Source organism: Crinia signifera, chromosome 9 (genome assembly GCF_055691185.1).
Source record: "Crinia signifera chromosome 9, ASM5569118v1, whole genome shotgun sequence".
NCBI classification, from domain to species: Eukaryota; Metazoa; Chordata; class Amphibia; order Anura; family Myobatrachidae; genus Crinia; species Crinia signifera.
Genome location: NC_139225.1, coordinates 19,697,113 through 19,711,469, shown reverse-complemented (window position 1 = coordinate 19,711,469; position 14,357 = coordinate 19,697,113). Strand labels below are relative to the sequence as shown.

The window sequence follows — 14,357 nt, the reverse complement described above, 5'->3', positions numbered from 1 at the left end:
TGGGGATAAACATACAAACTCCACACAGATAGTGACTTGGACAGGAATTGCACCAATGACCTCGGAGCCGTGAGGCAGCAATGCTTACCACTACCCCAACCGCGTTAGTTTCCTAATGGCTTTTTCTCACCAATGCATTCTTAGGTGATGTAGCTATGTCGCCCATAGCAACTAATGAGAATCTGGCTATAGTCTTCTAGAAGGTGCTAGATAAATGATCATTAGAATTTGACTGGTTGCTATGGTAACATCTCCACTTTTATAAACCTACACGTCAGTAAATATACCCCAACATGTAATCGTTACAACATGTGACCTAGTTCTCCTACTTTACAATGTACAACAGTTTGCTCTAGGATAAAAACATGGTGCGTGTACATCTAAGATGCACATATATGTGTCACCCATTATCCCAGAACATCATACCCTTCAACATGACCCATTCCATTAGGTACAAAATGCTCTGTTCCTGGACTTCCCTGCCAGTGGCAGTTACAAAGGTGGGACTGCAGCACAGTCCAATATTCAGGGGAGTTGATATATTTCTCCATGTGCAGGGAATCCTGTTTAAGATTCGCTGCACATTCGCAGGGTTCAGGAGGGCTGCAGCATTTGCTGCCAGCCCTCCCTGTCACCCTAGTCAATGTAGCAGGGGCTCATTGCCCCTGCTGGCGAATTTTAACCGCCGGGAGACAAAGGTAGGCAGGGAGATGTAAGCCTCCCTGCCTGCCCCAGAATTTGTGGGGGAGGGCTCCCGAGGCACAGACAGCAGAGGCTGCCCCCCGGGAGGGGCAGGGGTAGGGAGCCGGGGCAGGGGTAGTGAGCCGCTCCTCTGGTCCCGCACGTAACAAGCAGGGACCAGAGTGAAGTGAATATATGAATATTAATGAGCGGCTCCCGGCCCTACGGGCGCTCTTCACACCGTCGTAAGGGGCTGCGCCCCCTTAATTTGTGACCATTTGTATTGTGAGAAATATGGTTAGAAATGTAAGATGCCTGTATTGCAACTTGAGTTATAGGTGAAATGTGTTAAATAGAGAGCATATGATTTGGAAGGGGGTGTGTATTGTTTTGTTTAATTAAAAAGCGGTTACAGAGTGAGATGTACATTGATAGTGTGGATGGTACAGTGACATTTGTGGGTGTGGGGGGGGGGGGGCTTTGTGTGCATGTTGTTTAGGTGTGTGTGTGTGCAATAGTATAGTAGGGTGTTTCTGAGTCAGCGGCTCCCCACTGGCGGAGGTCACGACACAGGAAAACAGGAGGCTGGGTAGTGATAGGGGTGTGTGGGCATAAGGGGGACTAAAGTGGAGGGTGGGGGACACTGTGCAGCGTCTGCCAGTGGGTGAGGGTCCAGCGTGGCAGCACAGGAGTACAGGACGGTGGCCCTGAGTCAGTGTCTCCTCCTACTGGGTGGGAGTTAGGGTGCATGAGAGCAGGAGAATGGGTGGTAAAGCATGATAGGGGAATGTGGGCAACACAGGGTGAGTGGCTTCCCACTGGCGGAAGTTACGGGGAAGAAGAACAGGAGGCAGGGCAGTGATAGAGGGTGTGGGCATGAGGGGCGGTAAAGGTTTTTGGCTGTTGCAGAGTAGGGATGGGCATTGGTGCAGATGCCATCGATGGTTGGCATTGATGGCGATTTTGCACCATGCCATCGATAGTAGTAACATATTACTTGGATACCCATCGATTGTTGTAGCTATGGTCATCCAATATATCTGACTGAATAGGCCGTGGGTCAATCATAACTCGGTGGCGGGAGTGCCGGGTGTGGGGGGCGGAGCTATGCTCCGTGTCCCGGCACCTTAAAAAAATGTGAAACTTGATTGGTTCTCTTTTGCCATTGATGTAGGGAAACCATCTGGTCCTCCCACATCAATGGCAAAAGTATTCAACATCGGCCATAAACCATCGATGATTTTAAATCATTGATGGTCGATGGGCATCCCTAGAACTGGAGGAGGGTGGGGGACAGTATGCAGTTTCCGGCAGTGGGTGAGCGGGGGGCTAGAATCGTGGGGGGTGCCGTGAATCGCAGGAGGGGGCGGGGGTTTGCAAATGGCGGGAGGGGTGCGCAGCGAAGGCGGGAGGGGTGCGCAGCGAAGCACGGGAGGGGGGCGCAGTGAATCGCGGGAGGGGGCGCGGTGGTGCCGTGAATTGCGGGGGTGCCACGAATCGCGGGAGGTGGGGTCGCGTGGGTCCGCAAATCGCAGGAGGGGGTCCGCGGGGGACGCAGTGAATAGCGGGAGGTGGGGTCGCGTGGGTCCGCAAATCGCAGGAGGGGGTCCGCAGGGGACGCCGTGAATCGCGGGAGGGGGGTCGCCGCGAATCGCGGGTGTCGGGGGGGGTTTGCTGGCAGAGGAGGGGGTGCGGGAGTAATGGTGGATGGTGGCTGTGGAGTAATGGTGGATGGTGGGTGTGTACTGTAGCCCTGGCTGGGCGGGGGGAGGTGATGTCAAGGGGGTGGAACGTCATACACATAAAACACATGAATAAAAATAGCATGCCCCTTCACAGAAAAAAAAAATCCGATTTTTTTACACCAAAAAAAACGCAACGCTTTTTAAAAAAAAAAAAAAAGAAAAAAAGATCACATTCCAGTTCACCTTAAAAAGATGACAAATGTAAAACAGAGAATCATGGCGAAAATCAATGGAGAAAGCAGTTCTCCATTTGAGCATTAAATACACTCTTGGTGAATCCCAGTGAAAACCCCATTGAAATACACCAGCGAATTGCAGTGAGCATGAAACGGAGAACTGGCCGGCATTCACTGTTTGCTTTCGGCGAACAGTGAACTTTGATTGGAGTGAATCACATTTTCAGTGAAAAAAATTCACCGCAAGGAGTGAAAACAGCCCGATTCGCCGAAAAAACTGTGAATCTGAAGCATTGAATACTGGCAAAAGAGGGGGGGGGGGGGTCACACCTACTGCCAACCCAATCATCACTGTCCTGGACTCACTGACAGTTGATGTGACCCCCCTCTTTGAATATTTAACTGTGCTGGAATCCAACCTCTGTAACTGCCAGTGGCAGGGAAGTCCAGGAACAGAGCATTTTGTAGGGATGGCAATTCTGCAACAGACCATCGATAGTGGTAAACTATGCAATGGCTCACCATCAATATTTTTACACATCGATGGTCATCCATTGTGTTTGATTGATTGGCCTGTGGGCCAATCAAAACCCAGGGGCGGGGCTTTGCGGGTGTCAGGGGCGGAGCTATGCTCCGTGTCCCGGCACTTTGGAAAAAAGAAAACAGCAAAACATAGTTTTGCTGTTCTGGTTCTTATCCATCGATGGCAAAAGTATCCAACATCGACCATGAACCATCGATGATTTTGAATCATCGATGGTCGATGGCCATCCCTAGCATTTTGTACCTTATCAAATGGGTCATGTTGGAACATACGTGAGGGGTAATTTACTAAGATGGGAGTTCTAATGAAGATGAGATGTTACCAATAGCAACCTCAGATACTACTTCTTATTTATGTAGCACCTTATAGAAAAGGGATGTGGAAGCTTTGGCCCTTCTACTGTTGTTGAACTACACATACCAGCATGCCCTGCTAGTTTTGTCAAGATAAAACTGTTGCAGGGCATGCTGGGATGTGTAGTTCAAGGTCTATAATATGGGGAAGGATTGGTACTAGCAGAACACTTATTATCGAGACTTGTTCAACAACAGATGGAGGGCCAAAGGTTCCCCCGTCCTTGTTCTAAACAATAGTAGAGAGAATCGGATTGGTTGCTAACGGCAACATCCCATCTCCAATAGAAGTCCCATCTTAGTAAATATACCCCTGAGAAAATAAATTCTGGATATAGTATAAATATTAAACAATGGAATATAAGTCGCACGTCTATTCCGGGACCCGGATGATAAGTCGGCAATGTCTAGACCGCCGGTCAATACGTCTGCACCATAAGGTCGACATAGATAAAAAGGTCAACAAAAGCAGAAGGCTGATCTACCAATGGTCAACTCCTGCAAAAGTTTGACATATGTTTTTCATAGTTTTTCCCAGTTTTTCTAGCTCATTCATGGACGCAAATCGGGAACATAACGAGCACATGAAGCAATAAACTAATAGGGGTCTACTTGCTCATTGACACCAAAATAACCTCAGCAAAACTCATGTCGACCTTTTCATGCGTCTGCCTTTTCCATGCTGATCTTTTCCTCGTGTAGACCTAGTGACTGTCGACCTGGTGCTTGTCGACCTAGACACTGTGGACCCTAAGATTCCCACCCTCTACTCCAGTCTTGGCCAAACTGTGGCCCTCCACCTGTTGTGAAACTTCAAATCCCATCATGCCTTGCCACAGTTTTGCTATTAGGGAATGCTAAAACTATGGCAAGGCATGCTGGGATGTGTAGTTTCACAACAGCTGGATTGTTACCAGGCCGCCAAAGAAAAAGTAATGTCCGTGCGGATGGCGCCAAACTGTAATCCTGCAAAAACAGGCGCAAACAGAGCATCTTCTACACCCATGTTTGTGTTTATGTACTAACTAAGCCTTGCAGAGAGAGAAAGCAGAGACATAACTACTAACCAGCCTCTAACTGTCATTTTTCAAACACAGCCAGTAACATGGCAGCTAGAGGTAAAATAGCAGCCAATCAGCTCCTTCACTCTTTATTTCTCCCCAAGGATTGGTACATAGACCCGCCTCCCCCATTCAGTAATTGTAAACCCACCATCTCCCTCCTAACTGCATACCACCCAATATGACCCTCTCCAGGAAGGACACAATGCTCTGCTCCTGGACTTCCCTGGTAAGGTATGATTATAATCACCTGTGGTGAAACCCCTTTCTTTTCATTTAACCTGTTCCACACAGGTGACATCAATCATACATTAAGAGGAAAGTCTAGAAGCAGAGCATTGTGTCCCTCCTGGAGGGGGTCATGTTGGGAGGTAGGTAACTGGGCACCAGTTTTAAAAAGATAAAAGGAACCAGTAAGTTATAGACGTGACCCTGACATTGGTTCTGGGGGAACAGTTTAAAGGGAATCTGAGGAATGAGATTGTGAAATATGCTGCAGAAATAAGTGGCACCCCGTCAGCAAAAATGAACGCCTCCCACGTCTCGTCCCTGTCAGGCGTAAGTGTCACAATGGATCTCTGTAGTGGAGATGAGGTCATACCCTGGTATTTTGCAGAAGTGTTCAGTACAGTTCCACATAACAGTTTGGTACATAAGATGAGGGCACCAGAGGAATATGGATCCGCTATTTGATACTGGTGGTAGCCTATGATACTGGTGGTAGCCTATGATACTGGTGGTAGCCTATGATACTGGTGGTAGCCTATGATACTGGTGGTAGCCCATTGTAGCTTACGGGCTACAAATGGCATTACCAGCCGGGCAAAGGGTTCCCTCCCCGGACGAGGCAGCTAAGCAGTGCGGTCCGGATGACCCCACAAGCGCAGCACCCTCAGTATTCGGCAGAGGAGACCGCAGGAGGTAAGATCCCTCCAAGATCACATTGATTATGCGATCCATGATAAATGGGCCCCTTTGTTTGGTGGCAGTGAATGGAGGATCTTCACATGTTTCACCAAGGCGGGCGATGAAGACGCGGCTGAGATTACGGCAGAGACGTGCAATTTCATTTTCCGCTAAAGTTAAAAAAGTGAAAATGAAACTCAGAAAACGTTGCGGAAAATGTACGTCAGAGACACAGTTAGCTACGGTATACGGTGACGGGAGTAGCATATCGTGAACGCACAGAACAGCAGAGGCGGGACTTTACACAATGCAGATTTTTTTTTTAGTGGCAGAGATGAATTTGCATATTTCCATACATTGGACTGTTTGTTTGGATCCCAATCATATTTGCCCGATTACGTCTTGTCCCCATATCTGCTGTTCTGTGAGATTTATGGGTACCTGGCACGCACGCCAATATTTATATGTACCCCCTTGGGTAATCCAACTACTTTTCAACCAGCCTCATATAAAAATGGAATATTTGGACTTGGAATGATGTCCCCCCCTGGACTCAAAGTTACGGCGACAGCAACAGTGATAGCAACAGTGCCAGACGGCAGCTCTAAGGGCTCTAGAATACCGGGATACATAAACAGGGGATACATCCACATAATTAGCCTTATTGGGAATTGGGAATTGAGAATAGTAACAACAACAAAAGATACGCAACAAGGGCCATACATCAGCCGGGCGCTTCTCTGACGCCATTCATCAATGATCAGTGATCAGTGGGGGGGGGGTATTGCCTGAATATCTGCCAGATGTTTGCATGCTGGGAAAATACCGTCTGCTTTCACATGTAGCCCACAAAGAACAGACAGCTCTATTTTTACACTGCAATTTAGAGTTCAGCTAGGACTCTCCCCTCTCTAGTACACCCCCCACCAGCAGTGCAACATGCTTGTGTCCATCTGAATAGCACAATTTGGTGTTCCAATTGTAATAGCTATGTATTTGTCATGTATACAATATGGATACAGCGCCGCTGTTATCTCCACCTGAACTCAGCGCCGGCACCTCCAAAGCTCATGCAAATTAGCAAATGTTGGCATGGCAACCAGGTGCACCACAAATAGCAGCAATAACCAACAAGATAAAACACTGCTACAATGCAATTGGGCACAGGGGGAAAAGATGACCTAAGGACAATTCTAACAATTGCCCATTTGTGTATAAGTGTATTAGTGCAGCTGACTCCTTGGTCACATTGCAGAAGTAGCCATTATATGGCAGCTGGTTTCCCAGCGACAGACACAGCAGTCTCTCAGTCCCCCCATGCCAGGCTATGATGCCCGAAGCGGGCCACTTACCATGAGCTGAGCTCCTTCTTCCTGAGAGTGTGGGGCCGTGGGCTGGTTAGCAGGGGTTGGACGTCATCGTAATACGGTGTTTTGTTCTGTGGGGACAGGAGGACAGACAGATTTCAGGGCAGAAGCTACTGTGCGGGTTAGTACATTCTGATCGCCTCATCTATATCAGAATCAGGAAGTTCCTCTTCCTGTTACTGTCACACAAGAGCTTAACCCTCTTCTAACCAAAGGGCAATGTGCAGAGCACGTAGCCAAGCGTTCCGCCACACTGCACCAGGTGGCGCGGAATAGTCTGATGCATGGGGGGGGGGGGGGGGGGGTAATCGCATGTCTCATTGCCATTCATATCTCAACCTAATGGGCGCCTACACCATATACGGTGCCCACTGTAACACACCAGGAACACCACTGACAGCACCGGATGCTGGGGTGTACAGTGCCAGCTGCTGCAAGAACACAACAACATGTGTTCTATCATATCTGGCGCCACGCCCAGTGCGCAAAGCCAAATCTGGTGCCACGGCCAGTGCGCAGAGCCAAATCTGGCGCCGCGCCCAGTGCGCAGAGCCAAATCTGGCGCCGTGCCTAGTGCGCAAAGCCGCATCTGGCGCCGCGCCTAGTGCGCAAAGCCGCATCTGGCGCCGCGCCTAGTGCGCAGAGCGATAATATCGCATATAAATGGGCCCTTATGAATGGTAAGACCTCAATACATTTATATAATAGGTCAGTACAGGGAATAAGAATGGTCAACATACTCTATGCCGGCAGTAACAAAAGGTCGACCCAAGGTAAAGGTCTACATGAACATGGTCCACACATGTTTTTTTGTGTGTTTTTGTGGTGTCTATGTTGACATATGTCAACACGGACACTGCATAAGGGCACTGCGTACACTCGACACGGCTAATCTAACTCAATGCCCATGCGGAACCAAGCTGGTTTAAAAAAAAAAAAAACACATGAAAAACTGTGTTGACATTTTCAGTGTCATGTTTATGTAGACTTTTATCTTGTGTCAACCTTCTGTCAATGTCAGCCATTTTTAGGTGTAGAACTACTCCCTGTCGACTCAGGGACCGGATACCCCTCTCACCTATGTAACACACCTAACATAGAACGGCTGCTTGGTACTGATCCAGCACCGTATCACTTTGTACTTGCGATCACCTGGACGTGGTGGGTCGGCCCATAGGTTTGGGCAAAATGATGCGATTCTACTCAATGTTAGACTGCGGAACACGAGACAATGACTCTGCCTGGAGGATGCCTCAGCAATTTTTTGAGTTTTTAATAAACATAACATGGAGCTATTGGCCTGATTCCGGTCTGCTCGCTTGGCTGCGAGTGTTCCGAGCCCAGCAAGCGTACGCAGCCAGGACTCACTCGGCGCTGCGAAGGTCATGGGGAAGAGGGAGAACGCTGATGACGATTGCCCAACAGCAGTTCTGGGACATTGCCTAGATCACTGGTTTACTCATAGATGGTAGCTGCACTTGTCCCCCTGACATTTGATAAATGCCCCCCATAATGCCTTCAGAAAGCGTCTGCCTGAATTTTGCCTTATTGGCAGATTGATGAGGTCCAGGACTAGTCCTGAGGACCACTTGACTCCCAAACAGCGTTACTGTCACCCGATGTAACTGTTACACCAGTGATGTAATGTGCCCCATACAATACCTGCTTCAGGTTCTCATATAAATGGGGATTTTTCAGCTGCTTCTCAAACATTTCCGTCACAGCGTGGTACAGAAAATTGTACTGCTCCTGCGGGGAGAGGAGAGGTGACTGAGCGGGTACAGGGGGAGCAGGAGCACAGGGCAGAGGTGACTGAGCGGGTACAGGGGGAGCAGGAGCACGGGGCAGAGGTGACTGAGCGGGTACAGGGGGAGCAGGAGCACAGGGCAGAGGTGACTGAGCGGGTACAGGGAGAGCAGGAGCACAGGGCAGAGATGACTGAGAGGGTACAGGGGGAGCAGGAGCACGGGGCAGAGGTGACTGAGCGGGTACAGGGGGAGCAGGAGCACAGGGCAGAGGTGACTGTGTGCGGGTACAGAGGGAGCAGGAGCACGGGGCAGAGGTGACTGAGCGGGTACAGGGGGAGCAGGAGCACAGGGCAGAGGCAACTGAGCGGGTACTAGGGGAGCAGGAGCACAGGGCAGAAGCGACTGAGCGGGTACAGGGGGAGCAGGAGCACGGGGCAGAGGCGACTGAGCGGGTACAGGGGGAGCAGGAGCACGGGGCAGGGGCGACTGAGCGGGTACAGGGGGAGCAGGAGCACGGGGCAGAGGCGACTGAGCGGGTACTAGGGGAGCAGGAGCACGGGGCAGAGGCGACTGAGCGGGTACAGGGGGAGCAGGAGCACGGGGCAGAGGTGACTGAGCGGGTACAGGGGGAGCAGGAGCACAGGGCAGAGATGACTGAGCGGGTACAGGGGGAGCAGGTGCACAGGGCAGAGGTGACTGAGCGGGTACAGGGGGAGCAGGAGCACAGGGCAGAGGTGACTGTGAGAGGGTACAGGGGGAGCAGGAGCACAGGGCAGAGGTGACTGTGAGCGGGTACAGGGGGAGCAGGAGCACAGGGCAGAGGTGACTGTGAGCGGGTACAGGAGCACAGGGCAGAGGTGACTGTGAGCGGGTACAGGGGGCAGTATAAATGCACCTTGGTCTGCACAGCGGACGGCCTCTGACGTCTTATCTCCAGGACGATATCAAAGATACTGAAGTCACTTGGAACACTCTGAAATAAGAGGAGAGGATCTGACGGGACAGCAGCACAGAGAGGAGACAGGACTATCTGTTACGGGCAGTACTGGGCCTGGGGTCAGCATGCTGAGATCAAGCTAAAGACAAGTACAGAGGGTGCCATTCTCTTGATTCACCAGGCTGCTGCCAGCAGGCACAACACCTGCATTCCACCCCATAGAGGAGCAGCATATGCCTTTTACTATATAGTTCTACTCTTATTATAAGGTCAATGCTGCCCCCTGCTGGAGCTTTCATTCCTGCGTCTGTAGAAATACCAGGGAAAAAGGTAGCGCTATAACCAATAAGGATTTTGAAAAAGAAAATTACATTTATTGGTACACATACATATAAAATTTCATTAAAAATTGAGAATTAAAAACAAAGCTCACTGCCCGCCAGGCCACTTGTAGCGATATGTTTTTTGGGCGGGAAACAAGGAGGGGGATCCGCTCCTATTGATGCCGCCAGTTGGTAAAACAAGGGACCAGTTGGTAAAACAGGGGATAGCAAACTTCCCTTATCCAAGGAATGTTAGATGATGAGATATACATGAGGCCGATTACATCACTGAAGCCAAACACCAATTAGAAGACCCCTCCTTTTATCTGAAATTGAGTAAAGATCCATCTTCCCAATACCAATTGGAATTGTTTAATCCATTAGAAAAAGCAAGAGAAAACGGGATAATCTCCAAAGAAGAATTTTCTTTTCTCTTCACTGAGCACCCCCTCACACCCATTTATTATCATTTGCCCAAAATTCACAAGTCCCTCACCTCACCCCCTGGGCGCCCTATTATTTCAGGTATTAATTCACTATCCTCGAATCTTTCATTTTATGTTGATTCCTTCCTCCAACCACGTGTTTCCTCTCTCAGGTCTCACATCAAAGAGACTCTGGTCATTTACTACAACTTATTCAGACAGTGATTTGGAAAGATTCATAAGCTTTCCTTACACTAGATGTACAAAGCTTATATACAAACATTCCCCATCTATTGGGAGTTCAAGCAATAAACAATAAATTGGTACAAGATGGGGACCTGGGAGAGGAACACACACGTTTTCTCACAGACTCTATTCTTTTTATTCTTCAACACAATTATTTTCTTTTTTTAGACACTTTTTACTTACAGGTGATGGGGACGGCCATGGGGACCAGATTCGCCCCAAGTTACGCCAACCTATACATGGGGGAGGCAGAAGAGGCCTTCATTTGGAGTGGCCCATTTGGGGCGAATCTGGTCCTCTATGGCCGTTACATAGATGATTTGTTTATTATTTGGGATGGGGATCACCTTTCTGCACAATCCTTTGTTGAACACATGAATAATAATCAATGCAATCTCAAATTCACCCACACCTTTGATAAAAATAAAATGAACTTTCTTGACCTCACTTTGGAGATTTCTGACAACACCATAGTGACAAGTACATTTTTCAAAGAGGTCAATACCAATAATTATCTTAATTATCACAGTTCACACCTTCCTGTATGGAAAAGAAATATACCGAAGGGACAGTTCCGGCATTTAAAAAGGAAACGTTCAAACGAAACCATGTATCTAAATCAAACTCGCATACTAACAGATGCATTTGAACAATGTCAATATCCAAAATATATTGTAAACAAAGCCCTTTCAGAAGTCTCACAAATCAACAGAATTACCCTATTAGACAATATAACATCAAAAAACAATAAAAAAAAAAAAAGAGAGAACTAATGATACAAATAGAGAAATAGCTTTTAATTCCAAATACAACGATTTTTCCCCGAGAATCAAAAATATTCTAAAGAAGAATTGTAACATTTTAAAAGGAGATGATATTTTAGGTGATCTTATTCCTAGCGAGCCCATTTTCATATTTCGTAAAAACAAGTCCCTCAAAAATATATTAGCACCGAGTTTCTTGAAATGTTCTCGCGGCACCTGTGATACACCAAAACAACCTTCTTGGCTTCCATCAAAGCCAATGGGTTTCTTTTAATGTGGATCCGGTCGCTGTCTCACGTGCCAACATACAGACAGGAAAACATCACAGATTTCTGTAGATGGAGGCACCCTATATGACATTAGCAATTTTATAAATTGTAACACCTGCTAGGTCATATATGTTCTCATCTGCGACTGTGGCCTAAAATACGTTGGGCGAACTACTCGCCCTCTTAGACAAAGATTCCTAGAGCACCGTAGGAACATAATAAATAAGATTCTTACCCACAGTGTGTCTAAACACTACTTTGAAAATCATATGAGTAACCCCAAAAATCTGAAGGTTTTTGGAGTGGAACACATGCCCAAAACAAAAAGAGGTGGAGATCGCTTCAAGAACCTTTGTAGGGAGGAGGTTTATTGGATGTATCAAATGAACTCAATCCACCCAAATGGCCTAAATAAAGCGGTGGAATTAAATAGTGTCATCTAAAAACTAGAGATGTGCGGCAGCCACTTTTTCGGGTTTTGGTTTTGGATCTCCCTTCGTGTTTTGGATCTGGATTGGTTTTCACAAAACCACCCTTGTGGGTTTTGGTTTTGGATCTGGATTTTTATGAAAAAATGCTAAAAATGGCTAAAATAACAGAATTTGGGCCTGTTTTTGCCCCTAAAGTATTATTAACCTCAATAACATTAGTTTCCACTCATTTCTAGTCAATTTTGATCACTTCACAGCTTACAAAATTGTTTTCATTTACTGTAGTTGGGCCAAAAGGGTATACCGAGGTAGCTGGATGACTAAGCTAAGCGACAGCAGTGGGCATCACATACATGTGGACCTTACACTTCCAACCTGGCAGAGCGGCACTGCAGGGGCAGACAGGGTGGCAGTTTAATAAACTATCCCAAAAAAAGAGAAATGCTCCAAACAGCAAATACAAAGAGGTATCGGCCTTGTCATGACTGGTGGTAGCAGCTTCAGCACTCCCACTATTTCCTCCTCCATCATCCTCCAAAAATGTGTTTTTATTTTATTTATTAATTTTATTTCTTTTTCTTACTTTACACTGGACACAGCCTGTCACACTGGACACAGCCCCTTGGACACTGCCCCTGGACACTGGACACAGCCTGTCACCCTGGACACAGCCCCTGGACAATGGACACAGCCTCTGGACACAGCTCCTGTACACTGGACACAGCCGTCACACTGGACACAGCCCCTGGACAATGGACACAGCCGTCACACTGGACACAGCCTCTGGACACCGCCCCTGGACACAGCTCCTGTACACTGGACAATGGATATATGTCACGCTGGACACTGGATATATGCTGTCACACAATGGTTAGATGTCACACTGGACACTGGATATATGTCGTCACACTGGACACAGGATATATGTCGTCACACTGGACACAGGATATATGTCGTCACACTGGACACTGGATATATGTCGTCACACTGGACACAGGATATATGTCGTCACACTGGACACTGGATATATGTCGTCACACTGGACATATGTCGTCACAGTGGACACAGGATATATGTCGTCACACTGGACACAGGATATATGTCGTCACACTGGACAAAGGATATATGTCGTCACACTGGACAATGGATATATGTCGTCACACTGGACAATGGATATATGTTGTGACTTGTGACACAGGATATATTGTCGTCACACTGGCCACTGGATATATGTCGTCACACTGGACACAGGATATATGTCGTCACACTGGAGACTGGATATATGTCGTCACACTGGACACTGGATATATGTCGTCACACTGGACAATGGATATATGTCACGCTGGACACAGGATATATGCCGGCACACATTACATGTCACACTGGACACAGGATATATGTTGTGACTTGTGACACTGGACACAGGATATATTGTCGTCACACTGGACACTGGATAGATGTCGTCACACTGGACACAGGATATATGTCGTCACACTGGACACAGGATATGTCGTCACACAGGACAGGACACAGGATATATGTCGCGAGTGACTCGTGACACTGGATAAGATATAGGCCGTCACACTGGACACAGCCCCTTGTATTACTGCAGCCCCTGTACACAGTGTACTACTCAGCAGCACTGCAGCACTGAGTTAGTTAGTTAAATCACAAAAAAAACAGGGTTCAGGGCTAAATAAATCACAACACAGGGCTTAGGGCTAAATAAATCACAACAGGGCACGGGCCACAGGACAGCCCCTGGACAGTGGACACTGCAGCCCCTGCGTGTGAGCACTGCAGCACCTAGTTAGTTAAATCACACGACAGGGCTCAGGCCTATAAACAGTCACTGACTCTCAATACAAGTCTACAACACAGGGCAGTGAGGGCACAGGGCAGGTCACGGAGCACAGCACAGGGCAGTGAGGGCACAGGGCAGGTCACGGAGCACAGCACAGCACGGAGCACAGCACAGGGCAGTGAGGGCACAGGGCAGGTCACGGAGCACATGGCACGGAGCACAGCACAGGGCAGGTCACGGAGCACAGCACAGCACGGAGCACATGGCACAGAGCACAGCACAGGGCACACGGAGCTTCCCAACCACCCTCTTCCCTCTCCAAGATTGGAGTGAAGATGGCGGGGCGCGCGTGCGTCTTTTATAAGATCCCGCTCCCGCGAGAATCCGACAGCGCGATGATGACGTTCGGCCTCGTTATTGGTCCGTAATTCAGGCGGGAACTCCCGAGCCGGCTCGGATCTGACCCGGATCACTGATATTCGGATCTGACGGGTCTCGGGAGGCCGGATCCGCACATCTCTACTAAAAACATCCATAAACAACCAATTTCTATTAAAAAAACTTTCAACTCTTTTTC

At 48.2% G+C, this 14,357-nt stretch overlaps 1 protein-coding gene across 1 annotated transcript in view; it reads right to left on the bottom strand.

Annotated features, from left to right (window-relative positions):
• The window catches only part of PTPN18 (protein tyrosine phosphatase non-receptor type 18), a 43,850-nt gene that overhangs the window by 10,652 nt on the left and 18,841 nt on the right, over positions 1 to 14,357 (bottom strand). Inside the window, exons 10-12 of the mRNA XM_083161316.1 lie at positions 9,477 to 9,554; positions 8,496 to 8,582; positions 6,819 to 6,904 (exon numbers count right to left, since the gene is read on the bottom strand). Coding sequence (XP_083017442.1) covers positions 6,819 to 6,904; positions 8,496 to 8,582; positions 9,477 to 9,554 — 251 coding nt within the window. The remainder of the gene's footprint in view (positions 1 to 6,818; positions 6,905 to 8,495; positions 8,583 to 9,476; positions 9,555 to 14,357) is intronic.